Source organism: Rana temporaria, chromosome 1, assembly GCF_905171775.1.
Source record: "Rana temporaria chromosome 1, aRanTem1.1, whole genome shotgun sequence".
Lineage (NCBI taxonomy): Eukaryota > Metazoa > Chordata > Amphibia > Anura > Ranidae > Rana > Rana temporaria.
In genome coordinates this window covers 393105378-393126469 of record NC_053489.1, presented here as the reverse complement: position 1 = coordinate 393126469, position 21092 = coordinate 393105378, and the positions used below count along the sequence as shown (strand labels likewise).

At 42.6% G+C, this 21092-nt stretch overlaps 1 protein-coding gene across 3 annotated transcripts in view; it reads left to right on the top strand.

Moving 5' to 3' along the window:
* THOP1 (thimet oligopeptidase 1) overlaps window positions 1-21092 on the top strand; it is a 65686-nt gene that overhangs the window by 31184 nt on the left and 13410 nt on the right. For all 3 annotated transcript variants that reach the window (XM_040322641.1, XM_040322639.1, XM_040322642.1), the window contains exons 5-10: window positions 1883-1985; window positions 6426-6586; window positions 6674-6809; window positions 10642-11008; window positions 11094-11295; window positions 11382-11568. In XM_040322641.1, coding sequence (XP_040178575.1) covers window positions 1883-1985; window positions 6426-6586; window positions 6674-6809; window positions 10642-11008; window positions 11094-11295; window positions 11382-11568 — 1156 coding nt within the window. The remainder of the gene's footprint in view (window positions 1-1882; window positions 1986-6425; window positions 6587-6673; window positions 6810-10641; window positions 11009-11093; window positions 11296-11381; window positions 11569-21092) is intronic.

The following is a 21092-nucleotide window of genomic DNA, read 5'->3' as shown; positions in this document are numbered from 1 at the left end:
CGGCATTTCGACTCAAAATGCCCCCAGCGGCGGATGCGGTACTGCATCCTAAGATCCGGCAGTGTAAGTGTCTTACACATGTCAGATCTTCTGCCTAACTTTGGAAAACTGCTTCTGTGGATCAGTTCCAAAGTTAGGACAAGGGATACGATGGAGTAACAGCAGTTACTCCGTCGTATCTCTTTTGTGGATTAGGCCCATAGGGTCTACAAAATAGGGGATAGATTTATAGCATTTTTATTATTTTATTTTTTTACTAGTAATGGCAGCGATCAGCGATTTTTATCGTAACTGCGATATTGCAGCGGACACATCGGACACCTTTGACCAATTTTTGGGACCATTCACATTTATACAGTGATCCCTGCTATAAAAATGCATTGATTAATGTATAAATGTGACTGGCAGGGAAGGGGTTAACACTAGGGGGCGATCAAGGGGTTAATGTATTCCCTAGGGAGTGATTCTTGCTGTGGGGGAGGGGAGTGACTGGGGGAGGTGACCTTTGGTTGTCCCTATGTACAACGGACACACCATCGGTCTCATCTCCCTGACAGGACGTGGATCTGTGTGTTTACACACACAGATCCACGGTCCTTCTCAGTTACTGGGCAATCGCGGCCACCGGGCACGCGCATCAGGTCCTCAGTGACACAAGGGTGCGTGTTATACTCCTGTGTGTGTTATACGCTGATAAATACGGTAATAGAATCAAGGATAACCAATGCATGTGAAAGGGGCTGCTGATTACCCTGTGAGCATTGTGCTCAGTCAGAGTGTGCATTGAGCATTGTGATAGTCAGAGGGCACATTAACTCTTCTAAGGTCAACATCTTGAAGACTGGGTAATTCATTGGTTCCAACTGTTTATCATCTTCATCATTTTCTTTGGTGTTATATACATTGCGGATATTTTCACATGAATGTAGAAATCGGTCAGATCTTTTGTGTGGCAGACAGTGGAAACCTGGTAGGTTATCAGGGGTGTATATATTGGGATACTTAAAAACAGTGCCATCTAAACAATCGTGTAAAGCTTTAACCCTTAGGCCTCATGCACACTGGAAGATAAAATAACGTTATAAAAACGCCAGTAGCTTTGCAGTGATTTTTTTCTAAATTTTTGCAATAGCGTTTTTTTTTTTGTTGAAGAAAAAAAAAAAAAAAAAAAAAATATATATATATATATATATATATATATATATATATATATATATATATATATATATATATATATTTCAATGGATCAAAAACAAACGCTGGTGAGTGACGTTTTTCAATGTCTATCGAAGTTTTTCAGCGTTTATCAGCGTTAGAGCATTTTTACAGCTGAAAAACAGCTCTCAGAACCCACTAGTTTTGTTTTTTTCTTTTTACTGCTCAAAAACGCCACTGCCCAAAACTGCTGATAACAGCCTATGTGTGCATGGACACATAGGATAACACGATGGAGAGTTTAATGACTGTAGAAAATAAGGTCTACTACCAAAAACTAAGCACCATTATGATTGGATTGCATTTAAGCTGCACTAAACCTAGATTCTATTTATTGTCAAGTGTGCCAGCTGTAGCCAACACAGGAAGTAGGAGGGAATCCCTCCAAAATGAGGGAATCCCTGGTTGTCACCAGAACTAGTGACCCCGTTGGAAGATTTCTCCGCTAATCCTATACTGGTGACAAACCAACTTGTAAATGTAAAGTTTTTTTAAAAGTCCACTATCCTGATTTGAGAGGTGGTAGTAAAACTGACTTATTCCAGTTAATTTATTTGTTGATTTGACTAGATTAAAATTGTTGTAGATGTTTTAGCAGAGCACATTTGTTGATTGGAAGCCATTACTGTCACATTTTCTGAGTCCTTGTGTTTGTGTCTCCTTGCAGAAAATCAAGGATATCAAGAAGAAGATGAGCACTCTTTCCATTGACTTCAGCAAGAATTTAAATGAAGACATCACATTTCTGCCTTTCACCAGGGAAGAGCTAGGTAAAATGAAAATACTGAAAATGTTCTTACACAAGTAAACAGTATAACCATAGAGGTTGTGGTAAGAAGGAACTTACCACATATAGGCAATTTCTTCCATATGATATGGGATTGTTCAAAAATACGTCAGTTTTGGTCAGATGTTACCTTCTTTATGGAGACAAAACTCGCCTTGCTCAATATCTGTAACCCTACCAGGTGTCTCCTTGGCGACCTGGAAGAGGAAGAGTTAGGTGCCACCCGGGAGTGACTGGTCCGCTATCTCCTTTTTATGCAAAAAAAGCAATTGCCCTCAGTTGGAAGAAACTAGAGTCTCCCGCTTTACAGACTAGGGTAGACTTGGTCAATCAAGCACTGCCCATGTATAAACTGACCTATACGGCCAGAGGTTGTACAAATAAATATGATAAAATATGGTCGGAGTGGACTTCAAAGGTCTCTGAGGAGATTGAAGTTTAACAAGACTGGGAGGTACACCCCTCATATGTTAACAGATAGGTGCCCTGAGTCATATCCTGTAATCCGGACTCTCGGAGCGCATGTGCCGGTGATGTCATCGACTGCATGCACTCTAAATATCTCCAAAGCTGTGCAAGTTTAGGAGATATTCACAGTACCTACATGCAAGCCTTATTACAGGTTTCCCTGTAGGTACAAGTGGTAGTACAGAGTTTACTACCACTTGAAGCCGGTGCTATCAAACATGCAATGGTCATTTGTATATTGTTTTCCTTTGCCAGTATATAAGAATAACCTTTTATTCTCCTTTATGGATTTAAATCATCAGTTTCATAAGGGGATTATTCCTGGGCATGGATATTTGCAGGGTATTAGCGTGGCAAGCACCAGAGGGGGCAGCAATGTTGGGTTGTTAGAACTGTCGTGTGTAAATCAATGATTCCCTATGAGAGCTGTCTTAACTAGTCTGACACAAGTCGGTCCGACTTTGAAAAAGGTTCCTGCACTACTTTGGTCCATTAATATAATTTAAGTTGGATCAAAGTCGGATCCTTGTCCTAACCATCTGACTTGTGACATCCGATATGGTGATTACAGCAGCAGTAAAAGGAATTGATCTCACACTGGCGTCGCGCCAGTGTGAACCTGGTCTAATGCAGGGTTCACACTGGTACGGCACGACAGTCGTATGACTGCGGATCCGACTTTGCTTTGCGACATCTGTCCGACTTCAATGAATGGGAATCCTACTTTGATCCCCGACAATGCCAGGCACTTTGGGGGAACTTAGGGGGAACTCCGCGCCAAATAAAGAAGAAAAAAAACGACATGGGTTCCCCCTCCAAGAGCATATCAGGCCCTTCGGTCTGGTATGGGTTTTAAGGGGAACACCCACGCCGAAAAAACGGCTTGGGGTCCCCCCCAAAATCCAAACCAGACCCTTATCCAAGCATGCAGCCTGGCAGGTCAGGAAAAGGGAGAGGGCTCTGCGCCCCACAACCCAAAGCACCTTGTCCCCATGTTGATGAGGACAAGGGCCTCTTCCAGACAACCCTGGCCGTTGGTTGTCAGGGTCTGTGGGCAGGGGGCTTATTGGAATCTGGAAGCTCCCTTTAACAAGGAGGCCCCCAGATCCCGGCCCCCCACCCTACGTGAATGAATATGGGGTAAAAAATAAAACACAGTACGCAGGTTTTTAAAGTAATTAATTTATTTTGGCAGCTCCGGTGTCTCTTCTGATTTCTTCTCCCCTCTCCGTCTCTTCTGCCTCCTCCGCTGATGTCCTCTGCCGGTTCTTTTCCGCTGATGTCTTCTAGCCCTCTCTAGTTCTTCTCACTCTGTCCACTGTCTTCTGCCTCTGCCTGGGTCTCCTTTCTGCGCTGTCTTCTCCCTCCGTTCTTCTTCTGATGTTGCCTCAACGCGTGTAATGGCAGATCCGCCGTGTTCTATGACTTTTATAAAGACATCGTGCGGGGCCATCCGGGGATGTAATATATAGACCATGCCCACAATGACGTCACCACCCAGGGCATTGACATCACCGGATGGCCCGGACCCATGTCTTTATAAGTCATAGCACATGGCAAATCTGGTATTACGGGAGAGCGAGTCGAGGCAACATCAGAAGAGGAACAGAGGGAGAAGATAGCGCAGGAAGGAGACTCGGCAGAGGTAGAAGAACCGGAGAGGGGTAGAAGACATCAGCGGAGGAGGGAGAAGAGCCAGAGAGGGGAGAAGAAATCAAAAGAGACGCCGGAGCAGCGGCCTTAATAAATAACTTTAAAAACCTGTTACTACGTTTTTTTTTTTACACTTGTTTTTTTTTTTTTTTGGTGAATGAGTAGAGGTCACTTACGGTGGGGGGCCAGGATCTGGGGGCCCCCTTGTCAAAGGGGCTTCTAGAGTCCGATAAGCACCGCGCCCGCAGACCTCCTTTGGCCAGGGCCGTCGGGAAGAAGCCCTTGTCTCATCAACATGGGGACAAGGTGCTTTGCGCACCCACCCCCCCATGTTAAGGGCATGCAGCCTGGTATGGTTCTGGGGGGTGCGCTCGCCCGTCCACACCCGTTTTTTTTTAACTGCCTGGCTACCTGCTCGGATAAGGGTCTGGTATGGATTTTGGGGGGGACCCCACGCCGTTTTTTCGGCGTGGGCGTTCCCCTTAAAATCCATACCAGACCAAATGGCCTGGTATGCTCTTGGGGGGGGGACCCATACCGGGTTTTTTTTCTCTTTTATTTAGCGTGGTGCTCCCCTTCAAGATCATCAGAGCACAAGTCGCATACCAGTTAAGACAGTGATCCGACTTTGATCCGACTTCAGTGATATTCAATGGGCTTAAGTAGGATCAAAGTCAGACCAAAGTAGTGCAGGGAGCATTTTCAAAGTCAGACCGACTTGTGTCGGATCAGTTAGGGAAACATTGATTTTCACGCGTCATGCGCTCCCAATGTTGGAGCGTTTGACATAAAAGTGTGAACCCGTCCTAAGTAGTGAAGTCGGTCTTTGTGCACCTCAGTCCTCATCGGGGAGTTGCAATAAAGTTACAATAGGTCTGGCTACAAATGGCAAAGAAAGAGATAATGCTGCTGTCTCTGCACCCAGCTACACTACAGGAGATGCCTAGGGTTACATGAAGCCTGTGTTTGATTTAGTTACCGTATTTAGATATTTGTGCATTCAGCTCTCACTGTTTACCCATATTTGATATACAGTAAAACCTTGGAGTGCAAGCACAATTTGTTCCGGAAACATGCTTGTAATCCAAAGCACTTGTATATCAAAGCAAGTTTCCCCATAATAAATAATGGAAACTCAGGTGATTCGTTCAACAACCATTTATTTACAAGTCCTTCAGTTTATAGTCCATATAAAAAGATTATAGCAACGTCATAGGTTGTGTAACCATAAAATGTCCATCCACAAATGGAAGCCTCCACAAGGGGATTATAAGTAAAATCCAGCAGGAGCTACACAGTATAAACGAGAAGAGAGGCACCTCCAAGTGTAGCAAAATGGTTACATTTAATGAAGGTACAACATTTACCAACTCAAATGGTTGATGATTAAAATAGGCACATCTAAGTATGCAGGCATCCAGGGTAAAGCACATCAATTAAAGGGGTTGTAAAGGTACACCCCCCCCCCCTAAATAGCTTCCTTTACCTTAGTGCAGTCCTCCTTCACTTACCTCATCCTTCAATTTTGCTTTTAAATGTCCTTATTTCTTATGAGAAATCCTCATAAGAAATCCTCACTTCCTGTTCTTCTGTCTAACTACACACAGTAATGCGAGGCTTTCTCCCTGGTGTGGAGAAAGTCTCTTGAGGGGGGAGGGGGCGAGCAGGTGGGTCAGGACGCTCTCTACTTTGCAGATAGAGAAAGAAGCTGTGTGTTAGTGGGCGTCCTGACACTCCTGCTCCCCCCTCCCCCCTCAAGAGGCTTTCTCCACACCAGGGAGAAAGCCTTGCATTACGGTGTGTAGTTACAGACAGAAGAACAGGAAGTGAGGATTTCTCATAAGAAATAAGGACATTTAAAAGCAAAATCGAAGGATGAGGCAAGTGAAGGAGGACTGCACTAAGGTAAAGGAAGCTATTTAGGGATTTTTTTTTTTTTTTACCTTTACAACCCCTTTAACTGTATCCGTATTGCTACACTTAGAGGCGCTTCTCTTCTCTTTTATACTCAGTTGTGACATGACACTACTCTTATATCAAGACATCGCTTGTATATCAAGTCAAAATTTATTAAATGTATTAAACATTTTGCTTGTCTTGCAAAACGCTCTCAAACCAAGTTACTCTCAATCCAAGGTTTTACTGTATCTACTTAGAAGGACTTACACCTTAATTTCTAAACAAGCAACCTATAAAGGAATACAACATTATCCTATAAGATACATTTCCCTAGCTTATTGCATTGCTTTTGAGTACTTTAATTTATATATAAATATGTAGTTATAAAATACTGATTTTGTAGGAGGGCTTCCTGATGACTTTTTGAATTCCCTGGAGAAAGATGAAGATGGAAAACTAAAGGTTACTTTGAAATATCCTCATTATTTCCCGCTGATGAAAAAATGCTTTGTTCCTGAAACACGGAGAAAAGTGGAGTTGGCTTTTAACTCCCGCTGTAAAGAGGTAATGGAAATACTCATGGCGCTGACCTGACTGTCCACATCTTTACAGGGCCGTCTCAATAATTGTCTTTTAATTTACATTTTACAGGAGAACAACAAAATTCTTTGTGAACTTGTCAAGTTAAGAGAAGAGAAAAGCAGTTTACTTGGCTTTGAGACACATGCAGATTTTATATTGGAGATGAACATGGCAAAGAACAGCAAAACTGTGGCAAGCTTCTTGGGTAAAGACGTGCTTTATTTTTCTCATTGGCATGATAAATAATACAAGAGTAAAGTTGATGCTGATATTGAAGGTTTTGGAATATGTTAAAGGTTTGTGTGCCAATGGAGCACACATCAACCAACATTCAATATAAATGTTTGCTTCTGCACTGGGGTCATATCTGGCTGGGCAACTACTTTTTTGTCCAGCTTCTGAATGCAACACTATAATCGAATTGTCTTTGAATCACTACTGAGCCTGTGTCCTTTAACTAGTTACCGACCGCCCACCGTCATTCTACGTCGGCACTTTAAAGATGGATATCTCGGTAACGGCAGCAGCTGCTGCCACAACCGAGATATTCATCTCTTCAGTGGGCGGCCGTGTAAACGATAACGGCGGTCTCCGCGGCGGATTCGCCGTGAGATCGCCGGTGGCGGGAGAGGGGGCCCGCCGCTTACCGTAGCAGTCGGCAGCGGCGGAGGAGATCGGGACCGTTCGGCAGCTGAGCGGGGTTACGAGTGCAGGAAAAATCTCCTTCACCCGTCCCTATAGCTCTGCTTGGCGGAAGTGACGTCAAAACGTCAGTCCCGCCCAGCCTCTTAAAGCAACATTTTTTTTTTGTCATTTGAAAAAATGACATTTTCAATTTTTTTTTTTTTTTTTTTTGCATTTAAGCCTAAATATGAGATGTGAGGTCTTTTTGACCCCAGATCTCATATTTAAGAGGACCTGTCATGCTTTGTTCTATTACAAGGGATGTTTACATTCCTTGTAATAGGAATAAAAGTGATAATTTTTTTTTTTTTTATTTCAGTGTTAAAAATTGTAAAATAAATACGAAAACCCCCAAAAAAAATTTTTAAAGCGCCCCGTCGAGCTCGCACGCAGAAGCGAACGCATACGCGAGTAGCGCCCGCATATGAAAACAGTGTTTAAACCACAAGTGAGGTATCGCCGCGATCGTTAGAGCGAGAGCAATAATTCTAGCCCTAGGCCTACTCTGTAGCTCAAAAAATGCAACCTGTAGAATTTTTTAAACGTCGCCTATTGAGATTTTTAAGGGTAAAAGTTTGACGCCATGCCACGAGCGGGCGCAATTTTTAAGCGTGACATGTTGGGTATCATTTTACTCGGCGTAACATTATTTTTCACAATATGTAAAAAAATTGGGCCAAATTTATTGTTGTCTTATTTTTTAATTTAAAAAAGTGATTTTTTTAAAAAAAAAGTGCGCTTGTAAGACCGCTGCGCAAATACGTTGTGACAAAAAGTATTGCAATGACTGTCATTTTATTCTCTAGGGTGTTAGAAAAAAAAATGTAATGTTTGGGGGTTTTAAGTAATTTTATAGCAAAAAAAATGTTTTAGTCTCGTAAACACCGAATCTGAAAAACAGGCTCGGGGCTTAAGTGGTTAATGAACTCCAAGTAACAGATTAAAATTCTGTTTTTCTGTTCATTGTATTAGAACGTGTTGCATGCTACAGGGAAGCAATCACAGTTTTTAGTAGTCCTTTTGACAGATGAAGCACATCGTTTTGCATTGAGGAAAAGATGCACAATTTGATTAGCAAATATGACATTACATTTTAAACAGACATTTGTTTTATAATCCAAAAAAGAAAGCACTTCAAAACTATACACCTTAAAGGCTCTTTTACTGTGGTTTCCCTGTGTTTGCTTTATTATTATTATTATTTGTTTGTCTTGTTTTTTTTTAAGTCTCCATTCACTCCTGTCTGTATTGGCATGCTTGTGTTTCCAGTGGTTCCAGTGGAATCGCATATAAACACATGTCAATTTTCAATGCTTTTTTTATGTGTTTGCATTGAGTTCACTGAAAATGCATGTGTTTTTAAATGTGACATGATTTAATGAATGTAGCCTACAAGCTCAGAGAGGAAATACATGAGGATGTCTTAGAATCCAAAGTGTAGTTTTTAGTATTGATGGTAAACCCTTTTTTTAATTTTCTTTTTAGAAGAGGTCAACACGCTTCATCTTGTTTTTGTGGGGTTTTTTTTCTGTGTTTTTTTTTTTATTAAACAATCACTTACTGAGTATGCAGATTCCTTTTCCTGTAATCCTTGCCTATGTTCCAGTTTAAGATGGTTCCATGACTGCTGCCCCAGGTTTCCTGTTTCACGTGGATTATTTATCTTGCAGCATCCTATGGAGCTATCCTTGCATGCAGGGACTAGAGTTATGTCTCCATACACTGTGTGTCAGTAGAAACACACAACCTTTAGCCTAGTATGGCAAAGCACTCCCTTTCATATCCCATTTGCCACCTCCCTTTTCCAATCCAACAGACTGACTTGAGACTGCACTATGTGCTCTTAATGCTTTCCTGTGAAGACTAATTTAATGCTCCATACAGAATGTGGGTAACATTTGCTGGTTAAAAAAAAAAAATGGCCGACATTCTGCATGTGTGTATGTCGGACTGTCCGACAGAAGCCGGCTTTTCGGCTCAGCCAATGGCAGCCAATAGCAGAGAGCGCTGATCGGAGTGATCTGGCAGGGTGATCGTCCCCCTGTCAGAACACAACAGCGGGTGAGATCACTGGACTAACCTTGCATGGTTAGTACAGTGTCTCCGACCGGAGCTGTCAGTTTTTTTTTTTTGTGCAACACACTGGATTACACAAAAAAAAAACTGTTAGTGTGTACCCGTATTAATGATGTGCAAGTATTTATAAGAAAACAAAAAAAAATTGTGGCGACAAAGGACAAAAGCCTGAAATGTTTAGGGGCTCTAACTTTCCAATATGACTTAATTAAAGAACAGCTTTTGAGGAGTATACTTTTGAACGTGCTTGTAGTTTTTGGACTTTATACTGCACACCATGTGCTCTAAGTTTTGCCAGTGGAGAAGAATGACAAGTGAGCTTGTTTTTAAATAGTGTGCTGTGGAGGACAAAAAGAATTACACTGCAACTTTAGTGTTACAAACATAATTGTATAATAGAACTTGGCATTAGCTGCTGTCTAACTTTGAAAGATTAGGTAATAGCAAACACACAGTGTACACTATATAGCAAGATTTAGCTTCTCTGCTACACAGATCCTTATATTCTTCGCCAGAGATTGTTTAAGTAATTGGTCCCAAGTGCTGCAACCATTTAGTTCAGGTAAGTAAAAGGGGGGCTCTGGGGAGCAGCTGCCCCACAGAAGGTTTTTTTCACCTTAAAGTGGAGGTTCACCCGAAAACTTAATTTTTAACTTTAGATCGATGCTCATTTTGTCAAGGGGAATCGGGTAGTTTTTTTAAAATCGAAGCTGTACTTACCGTTTTAGAGAGCGATCTTCTCCGACGCTTCCAGGGTATGGGCTGGGCGTTCCTATTTGATTGACAGGCTTCCGACGGTCGCATACATCGCGTCATGATTTTCCGAAAGTAGCCGAACGTCGGTGCGCAGGCGCCGTATAGAGCTGCACCGACGTTTGGCTTCTTTCGGCTACTCGTGACGCGATGTATGCGACCGTCGGAAGCCTGTCAATCAAATAGGAACGCCCAGTCCTGAAGACCATACCCGGAAGCGGCGGAGAAGATCGCTCTCTAAAACGGTAAGTACCGCTTCAATTTAAAAGAAAACTCCCCGATTCCCCTTGACAAAATGAGCATCAATCTAATGTTAATTTTTTTTTTTCCGGGTGAACTCCCGCTTTAATGCATAGAATGCATTAAGGTGAAAAACCTCAAGACTTTACAACTCCTTTAACAGCAAAAGCACCCAAATGGATATATTGTGCCTGATTTTCTTCTATTTAAAGATCTATTTAATTTGATATATAGATCTCCCTTACTGTAAACATTATTTTACATGTATGTATGTATATTTCCAGATGAATTATCACAAAAATTGAAACCTTTGGGAGAGCAAGAAAGAGCTGTCATGTGGGAACTCAAGAAGAAGGAGTGTGAGAAGAGAGGTCTTGAATTTGATGGCCAGATTAATGCCTGGGACATGAGGTACTTTATGAACCAGGTAGAAGAGACCACATACAGTGTGGACCAGAATCTTCTAAAAGAGTATTTTCCAATGGAAGTGGTCACCTCTGGTCTGCTGAATATTTATCAAGAGCTGCTAGGCCTGACCTTTGAATTGGAGAAGGGTGCTCCTGCGTGGCACGAGGATGTGTCCTTGTTCTCTGTGAAAGATGTAGCAACAGAACAGCTTCTAGGAAAATTCTATCTTGACTTGTACCCTCGGTAAGCTCCCTTATTTCTTTACATGCTACTGACTAGAATTGACTTGGACCATTGTATTTTTTTACCTTATATATGTATTTTGCAGGGAGGGAAAGTATTCCCATGCAGCTTGCTTTGGGCTGCAACCAGGGTGCCTTTTACCCGATGGCACAAGACAGATATCTGTGGCTGCCATGGTTGCCAACTTCACCAAACCCACACAGGATGCCCCATCTCTTTTACAGCATGATGAAGTGGAGACGTACTTTCATGAATTTGGGCATGTAATGCATCAGCTTTGTTCTCAGGTAGGTGGCATTGCTGTTCTTTTCTATAATGTACTGTACATTGATTGTATTGGGCTCTACTTTACCACTATATATGTGTGTCACAGGCAGATTTCGCAATGTTTAGTGGAACACATGTAGAGAGAGATTTTGTTGAAGCACCATCTCAAATGCTGGAAAATTGGGTATGGGAGAGGCAGTCACTTCAAAGAATGTCAAAACATTACAAAACGGGTATTCCCATTCCTGAAGAGACTTTGGAAAAGCTTATAAAATCTCGTCTGGCAAACACAGGTATGAATCACTATTAATTTACTGATAAGTGTATCCTTGCTGTTTTTATAATTGCAAGATGAAATTTACAGTCTTCTAATCTTACTCTTCCCTACCTATAATAATTTATGTCAATTGTAGATTGGCCTTGTGCATAATTAACCAAAGTTGTCAAAGTGAATTGCTCCATGTAAGATACAGTGCCTTGCAAAAGTGTTCACCCCTTTGGCTTTTTACCTATTTTGTTACATTACAGCCTTTAGTTCAATTTTTTTTTAATCTGAATTATATGTGATGGATCAGAACACAATAGTCTAAGTTGGTGAAATAAAATTAGAAAAATATATACATAAAACGATTTTTCAGAAATAAACTGATACTTGGCATGTGCATATGTATCACCCCCTTTGTTATGAAGCCCATAAAAAGCTCTGGTGTAACCAATTACCTTCAGAAGTCACATAATTGGTGAAATGATGTCTACCTGTGTGCAATTTAAGTGTCACATGATCTGTCATTACATATACACACCTTTTTGAAAGGCCCCAGAGGCTGCAACACCTAAGCAAGAGGCACCACTAACTACACACTGCCATGAAGACCAAGGAACTCTCCAAACAAGTAAGGGACAATGTTGTTGAGAAGTACAAGTCAGGGTTAGGTTATAAAAAAAAAAATCCAAATCTTTGACGACCCCTAGGAGCACCATCAAATCTATCATAGCCAAATGGAAAGAACATGGCACAACAGCAAACCTGCCGCCCACCAAAACTCGCGGACCGGGCAAGGAGGGCATTAACCACTTAAGCCCCGGACCAATATGCTGCTAAATGCCCAGAGGCGTTTTTCCAATTCGGCACTGCGTCGCTTTAACAAACAATTGCGCGGTCGTGCGACGTGGCTCCCAAACAAAATTTGCGTCCTTTTCTTCCCACAAATAGAGCTTTCTTTTGATGGTATTTGATTGCCTCATTTTTTTGCGCTATAAACAAAAATAGAGCGACATTTTTGAAAAAAAATCTATTTTTTACTTTTTGTTATAAGAAAAAATGAATAAACTAACTTTTAGTCAAACATTTAGGCCAAAATTTATTCAGCCACATGTCTTTAGTAAAAAAAAATCGCAATAAAAAAAAATTAGCTTCCTAGCGGCAACAGTGACACTAATACAGTGATCAGAAAAATGATCGCTTAGTGACACTGGCAATAGGGAGTGAAAGGGTTAACTAGGGCGGTGATCAAGGGGTTAAAACTTTATTAGGGGGGGGTACGGGGCTACCCTGGACCTAACACTAACTGGCTGTCACACTAACTGTCACACTAACTGTCACACTGACACTAAATACAGTGATCAGTACATATATGATCACTGCATTCAGTGACAGTGTGACAGGGGGGTGGGGGGGGGGGTGATCGGAAGGGGTTAAATGTGCCTATGTGTACTGGTGTCAGTGTAGTGTTAGGTGCGACTTACTGTGACTCTTCTCTCATCTCAGCAGTTTGAAAATACCTCCGAGATGAGAGCTGCATCACTTCCTCTGCCTATGTTTACATTTTACAGGCAGAGGAAGTGACACGGTGGCGGCTCACAGGATTGGCTGGAAGCGATCACAAGGGGGCGGACAGAAACGAACAGCCGCCCCCTCGAGTCGGATCGCTCCCGGAGGTAAGCCGCCCGCCGCACGCAGCGGAAGGGGTCCCGATCAGACCCCCGACCCGCTAGAAGGCAGGGACGTATATATATGCCCATCTGCCTGTACGTGCCATTCTGTGGACGTAAATAGTGGTGCGGCGGGCGTTAAGTGGTTAATCAGAGGGGCAGCAGAGAGACCTAAGGTAACCCTAGAGGAGCTGCAGAGTTCCACAGTAGAGACTGGAGTATCTGTACATAGGATGTCAATATTCCGTAGGTTGGGCTTTATGGCAAAGTAGCCAGAAGAAAGCCATTACTTTTAGAAAAAAAAACAAAATGGCACGCAATATTTTATATCACACTGTTTTTGCCAAGCGGTCTTTCAAAACTTTTTTTTGGGGAAAAATACACTTCAAGGAATAAAAAAAAAAAATTAAGTTAGCCAAATGTTTTTGTTTTAATCTGAAAGATGATGTTACGCCGTGAGAATCGTGATCTATCTTCTAAGCAAAAAAATTGTGAAGCTCATTTTAGCCAGAATCGTGCAGCTCTACTATAAAAAACCTCCCATCCCTCTGTAACATAACAATATGTTCCAAGTGTGGCATTGGGGGGGGAGGGTGCAAACAAGTGTCCTTTAGTGTCTTCTTTTTTTTTATATATATCAAGAAAGCTTTATTAAACAACATAAAACTTTCCAGTGTAAATACATTGGAGATCATAGGGTTCCAGTTATACAGCAAAAGTTTGATAACATGACATAACAAATCCCCAATGTCTCATTCACAGAATAATCTCTCTTAAAAAAACACGGGTGTAAAAGGAATTAAAGAAAAACTTACATACTCTATGTAGTATGATGACATTATACATTCAGACATTGCAATAACCTCATCTGAATAAGTTCCCTAGGACTCATGTTAAAGGTATCTAGCCAAGGGTCCGCTCAAACTTACCCATACATCGCCTGTGTTAGGTAAATTGAAAAAGTATTCATATCCCTTGAAATTTTGTCATGTTACAATCAAAAATGAACAATGTATTTTATTGGGATTTTATGTGACGGACCAACACAAAGTGGCACATAATTGTGAAGTGGAAGGAAAATGATAAATGGTTTTAAATTTTGTTTACAGATAAATACCTGAAAAGTGTGGCGTGCATTTGAATTCAGCCCCCTGAGTCAATACTTTGTAGAACTGCCTTTCGATGCCATTACATCTGCAAGTCTTTTTGAGGATGTCTCTACCAGCTTTGCACATCTAGAGAGGGACATTTGTGCCCATTCTTATTAGCAAAATAGCTCAAGCTCTATTAGATTAGATGGAGAGCATCTGTGAAGAGCAATTTTCAAGTCTTGCCACAGATTCACAATTGGATTTAGGTCTGGACTTTGACTAGGCCATTCTAACATGTGAATATGCTTTGATGGGATGGTGTGTTCATGGTGATGTGCTGTGTTCATTTTCCGTGACACATAGCGTTACTAGTATCGGTATCTGTGCTGATACCAAGCATTTGCACAAGTATTGGTACGCATAAGGAAGTCTCTCTCGCATATGTAAACAGTGTTCAAATCACACATGTGAGGTATCGCCGCGATCGTCCTAGCGAGAGCAATAATTCTTGTACAAAAAGTTTTATTGAAAAAGTACATCAATAAACAAAAAAGAATACAAAAGAGAAAAAAAAACAGTGGTGGACACACCATAAGCTATCAAACATCAGAGCAGATAGTCCGTAGACCTTAGATCAATCCGGCTTCTAGGGATCCAAAGCGAATCCAGAAGACCGGCAATAGAATGTCCTCAACACAGGTGGCCTGCTAAATTAACCTAATGCTGGCTTAGGTTAACATACCGGCTAACACGCCGGGGTAAATGTAGAACTTAAAAGCAAAGTTGCTATACAATACACAACATTACAAAAATAAAAAAATTTAAGATAATACCTAAAATAACAAAAAAAAAAAAAAAAATTTAAATTCAAGCAGGCACATAGCAGAGGATATCTGTTTTTCAAAATATAAAATGAATAATGCATCCTGTGTCCAGGGCCGACAGGACCAAGCCTGAGGGCCCAAGCCACAGAGAACAAAGAAAGAGGATGAAAAGAAAGCGGGTCAGCTAGATAAGCAGCATGAGCAAGTGGCAATAAAGAGAAAGAGGAAAAGAAATAGAGAAAAGAAAATAGAAGACAGAAAGAAAGAAAGAGAAAAGGGGGTCCACGGGGCACAGGGGGAACAGAGACCTATCAAAAAGAAAGCAGCGTTGGGTTAAATCGTGAAGGGTGGTTGTTAGCCACCCAGGGTTGCCATACCCTGAGAAATTTATCGTGGGTATCTGATAACACAGCAGCGAGTTTCTCGTTAACCATAATATCATTAATGCAGTTTTTGACTGCTTCGAAACTGAGAACCGGGGTCTTCCAGGCCCTTGCAATGACCAATTTAGTTGCAGTAAAAACATGCGCCGCCAGCTGGCGTTCAGGGCGGAGAAGCTCCGTGATCTGTTTCCATAAAAGGGCCTCAAAAGGGTCCTTCTTTAGGTTGGTATCAGAAAGAGGTTGCGGAGCAACGCATAAACTCTAACCCACAATCTGCATACCCTGGGACAGGTCCACCAGATATGTGCCATAGTACCCTCCTGAGAGCATCCACGGAAACACAAAGGGGAATAAGAAGGTATGAAACTCGCCAGTCTGGCCGGGGTATAGTACCACCTATAGAACACTTTATAAGCGTTCTCCTGAAAGAGAACATTGGTAGAGCATTTAGACAATGCCATGGTCATTGCCTGCCAATCTTCCGGATCGAGTTGCCTCCCAACTTCAGCCTCCCACTGAAGGTAGTAAGGTCTTAAGGGCGGTCTCCTAGAGTTGATAATCGCTGTATAAATGAGAGATATGAGTCCCGGGGAATGGGGGCGTGATCTACATAAGCTTTCAAAGGGGGTCATGGTATAGGGGGTAGGTTGGGATCTGATTAAGCGCTGGAGGAAATGTCGAAGTTGCAAGTAACTATAGTGTTCCCTGAGGGGAATATCATGGGAGGAACGTAAAAGTGAATACGAAATAATCTTGGTTGCGAGAGCAATAATTCTAGCACTAGACCTCCTTTATAACTCTAACCTGGTAACCGTATAAAAAAATTATAATCGTCGCCTATGGAGATTTTTAGGTACCGTAGTTTGTCGCCATTCCACGAGTGCGTGCAATTTTAAAACGTGACATGTTTGGTATCTCGGCGTAACATCATCTTTCACATTATACCAAAAAATTATGCTAAGGCCCCTTTCAAACATGCAGACCGTATGTCCGCATTTTCATCCATCCGTTGCGGATGAAAACGGGACATACATTGGTCCCTATGTGATTGCGGGTGTCAGCGGATGACCATCCGCTGACACCCGTAATCACCCACCTCCGCAAAGATCCGATTTTCCGGACGGAAGAAAATCCTATTTTTCTCTCATCACCTTCCAGGACGGCACCCGAGAGATGATGGCTCCTCCCCACAGGAAACACAATCACTTAACAATTTAAAAGTCCCCACCCTTCCCCTTGATCCTCAGTATTGATTGTGTTTCTCCGAACACATCGTCACGTTTGTTTTGTTTGAAAACCTAGAGACCGGGGAGGGTCGAAGGTACCCCTGTTGAGACAGGTCTTAGGGAGGCCGGGGAGGGCTGAACTAACCTGTAGGCCTTCGGGTCTAACTCACAGGTCGCCCCAGGCGTGCACCAGCGCTCTGAGCTGCGGGGAGGCTTGCCATCGCTAGGGTGCAGAAGAAACGCCGCCATTTGAAAAGCTCTCTCTTCCCGGGTACTGCTTCCTACTTTTGGAAACATGGCGCTCCAAGCCTCTCTGAGTGAAGGTGGGCTTTTGCCTCACAGCGCAACCCGGAAGGGACGCCGGAGAGAAGCATGGCGGTGGAAGGGTCGGCTTGCGGATAGCCCTTACAAGAGGTACCGACAGCCGGGGACCCAGCCAAACCTCCTCATGGACAGGAGGAGATGAAGGCAAATGTGACTGTAGGCAGATCCAGGTCGGGGCGCAGTGAGTACATTCCCCCTTGGAAAGGGAGGAGGAAAGGGAGTGAGAGTCCTGGTCTTCAGGGTCTGAGTCTCTGGGACCAGCCAGCCAGCACAGGACTGGTTTATACTTCTCACCCTTTCACCTCCCCAGTACAAACCTGCAGTCCTGGGGGAGGACAAAGTAATATTATGCATATATGTATATCTCTTGTCTTGCAAAAACCCCCCAGCGGATCCCAGGAGACCCCAAATAAACAGTCTCCTACCGCTACAGGGCATAGCTCCTCATAACTTGGCAGAGAAAGGAAAAACTTTCCATGAAGCCGCCAGGCAGTCCGTAACTTAAGGTCTGACATAGAGGAGCTTATCCCTAGAGAAGACATATCCTCCCAAGAAGGCCTCGTCCGAACGGAACCTAGTGCCCTTCCCCCGCCCTCACAGTCATTCCCTCTAGTCCAGGTAGAGGAAGCTTAAGGAGGACAGGGAGGATATGGTAAGCCAAGCTAAACAGGAGCCATTCACCCTAGAGGGTCTGGTTGGACTCCTGCAGGCAAATACAGGCCTCTGAGGAGATTATAAAATCCCTAGAATAATCTCATAAAAGGGGGCTGAGCAAGGCTCAATCCAGTTAGGGCCAGCCTGCCATGAATCTGACAGGCAGATCACAAGGGTGCAGTTAGGTTTTTTAGCCAAAAAACTGACCTCCTAAACTCTTAGGATAGGCCCAACAGGGGGCATACTAGTGGGTTTATTACCCTTGTGGGGGTTGTTTATTGGTTACAATATCTCCCAAGTTCCAACCGATCACTTCCTCCTTACACTGCTGGTATATCTGTCAGTGTGTTAGAGTTAATCTAAACCTCTTGTGGCTCAGGCAACAAACCATTTAGGTGGTGTGAGAAGCATAAAATGCTAGCCTGCAACCCTTAATTGGGAGTTTCTCTGGTACAAACCCCTGTGTTAAAGCTATGAAAATCAGCCATACAGGTGTCTGATTGCCTCCAGCCTGAGACTATGGTCACCTCTTCATGAGAAACCTAATTGATTTCTGAGTCTGTGCTCGTTAAGACCTTAAAGGCTTGGACTAGCTCCCACCTGTGTGTGGACCAGCTACACCTACTCAGACCTTTGCAATAGCAGAATAGCAGCTACCACTATTGTGGTATAGTCACACACCTCGGATTTCCAGTATTTGGAACTACCATGTTCCTTCACTGGGATGAAGGATCAATATCTGAAACTCAGGTTATGCTAGGATAGAGCGTTGGTCTGTCCGCACATCAGAAATGCACAACATGGGTTTATCTTGGGTCATTTCTGAGATATATGTGTGTGTATGTATATATATATATATTTGTGTGTGTATATATGTAGACTGATGATCAAGGGATATCCTATGACTCACCAGAAATGCCTAAAATTGATTAGATAACGGTACTCTGTTCCTTATCAAACGCATAACACTGAATGGTGGTGACGCCTCTATGCTATATTCGCACACTATTGTTATTCAGAAACATACCACATTGAGTTACTGTCGGTGTAATTTCTGTCGGATACATGCATGTATATTATTGCTTATCAGAGAAGCATGACATTGATTTGTCGGTGACACCTCTATTATATAAACCGCACACTATGGTTATTCAGAAACATACCACACTGAGTTACTGTTGGTAAAAATTTCTGGAGGTTACATGTTGGTACACTATTACTTATCAGAAACGCATGATGCTGAGTTACTGATAGCGACACTTCTGCTGGTTATATGACTATACAATTTTGCTGATCAGAAACGCATAGCATTGTATTATTGTTAAGGATATTTATAAATTCAGATATGCACTGCTTTAAGGGTCCCTTTTTGCTAGTGACATTTCTGTTGATTAGATGACCCGACAAGGTTGCATTAAGTAACACATTGGGTTGCTGACAACATGCTGTTGGTCATATAAACTTTCCAAGTTTTTTTTTTCTAATCAAAATAATGCACAACTGGTATTGTGGGTTCATGACGGTATACTGTTACTATCCAGAAACGCACAGCATTGAGTGTTCTTGCTAGTGACGTTTCTATCAGGTATATGACTGTGGGTGTTGGAATACACAATGTTACTGTCTGTAACATTTCGGTCCCTTGTCCTATACCCTATTGTTTATCTGAAGTATGCTAATATCACTCTCTGCTAGTTATGACTGCAGGGAGTATAACACCAGCAATACACGGTTGAGGCCGCATATGTCCTTTTGGTCATACTGGCCATGCGACTGTTTGTTTTTTTCTATGATCATCAGAGATATACTATAGGTGCTAGTATTATTTTCTGTTGATTGGAAGACCGTACTGCGGTCAGTCAGGAATAGACAACACTATAGTGGTTCTTGTCCTCCTGTCCTGAATCTATTACCTTGGGTCGCTGCACATAAATAAAACACAGCAGGAGAAGGTGTCTGTGTCCTCTGCGTTGTTTATTACTCAGAAAAAAAAAAAAAAACTAAAAAAAAACACCATATTGGCTAGTGGCCTCTCTGTTGGATACAGGACCTATAAACCTATTAAGCATCAGAAGCTCACACTTGGAGCTTCTGTCCTTTCTCTGGGCTTAGGTTATATGGTATCTTACTACATATGAGAAATACACACCTAAGGTTGGTTGTGTCTTCTCTATCCTACAGGTGTCTGTATATCAGAAAACACAGCAGTGGAGGCTGGGGGTGTCTATCTGGTTTTTCCATATTAAGTCTGAGCTTGCTGTCCTTCGGAAATACAAGATCTAGGACCTGTATATCTGGGACATTTTGGTCACTTTATTTCAGACCTTATTTTCCATTCACATGGAAGGAACAGGATTTCTGATTGCGGGCCTTTACTTCTAGGCATGCCAGAGACATTCCCTAGACCTGAACCCAGTAGGGTTATAGGACACTGGAAGGAGGTCATAAAATCACCTAGTAGGTTCTTTTTAGTAGGAAAGGGGTTACGCTGTTAGGGGCTGTTTGCCTAAAAAATTCAGCATCAGGATTCTTTCTGACTGGTTCTCCCGATCCGATCCGAGCTTTATAGCTCAGTGTATGTCCTTCATGTCACCCCCTTGGACGAACTGGATATGAATAACCAATATTCATCTTTTTACTCCTACTATGGCATTGGTCCCTTGTGGTAGGGATCTGCTTAACTTAACACTCCTTGGTGCGTGGAGTGGATCATGACCTCAAACACTGGATTTTTACAGAATACTGTATTCTGTTGGCGTGTGGCACTCATGGGTTTACCCTGAGATTATAGGGTAAAATGTATCTGCATATTATACGCGGGGGGCGGTGAAAAGTTTTCTTTCCCCGACACCTTTGTTCTTTTCTGTTATATACCAATGAATGCAGTGGTTACTCGCAATTTCGTAACAGGCTCCTTTCTGCGTAGTTTAATGATCGACTCGCAGGGTTATAAGGAGCCTAGGGTATATAGAACAATCTCACATCTGACATGTCGGTATTCAGATGGGAAGGAACCCAGAAATGGGGAATGACCAGGATGGGACCTGCTTGTCAACCGGCTTGCAGAGCAGCTGTTTTTGTCCGGTCTAGCAGTGTACGTTGGAGACAGGAGTTTGTCCACGCGTATTGGCGGATGCACGAACGAGCCACGCCAAGGCATCCTGTGGTCCAGACACTGACCAATAAGTGTCCTCGCTATAAAGTCACATGCATTCCAATGAATGGAGGTGGACAGGTGGACTGAAGGGAGTGCAGGAGCACACCAAACGCCCTGCTTGGTCACATACCTGTCCAGTCATTTGAGTGAAGGGAATAGACTTCCCTTAATCTAGTATCCTTGAGTGGGTTTATTTCCCTGTTTCACCAGGACTATGGCAAACAAA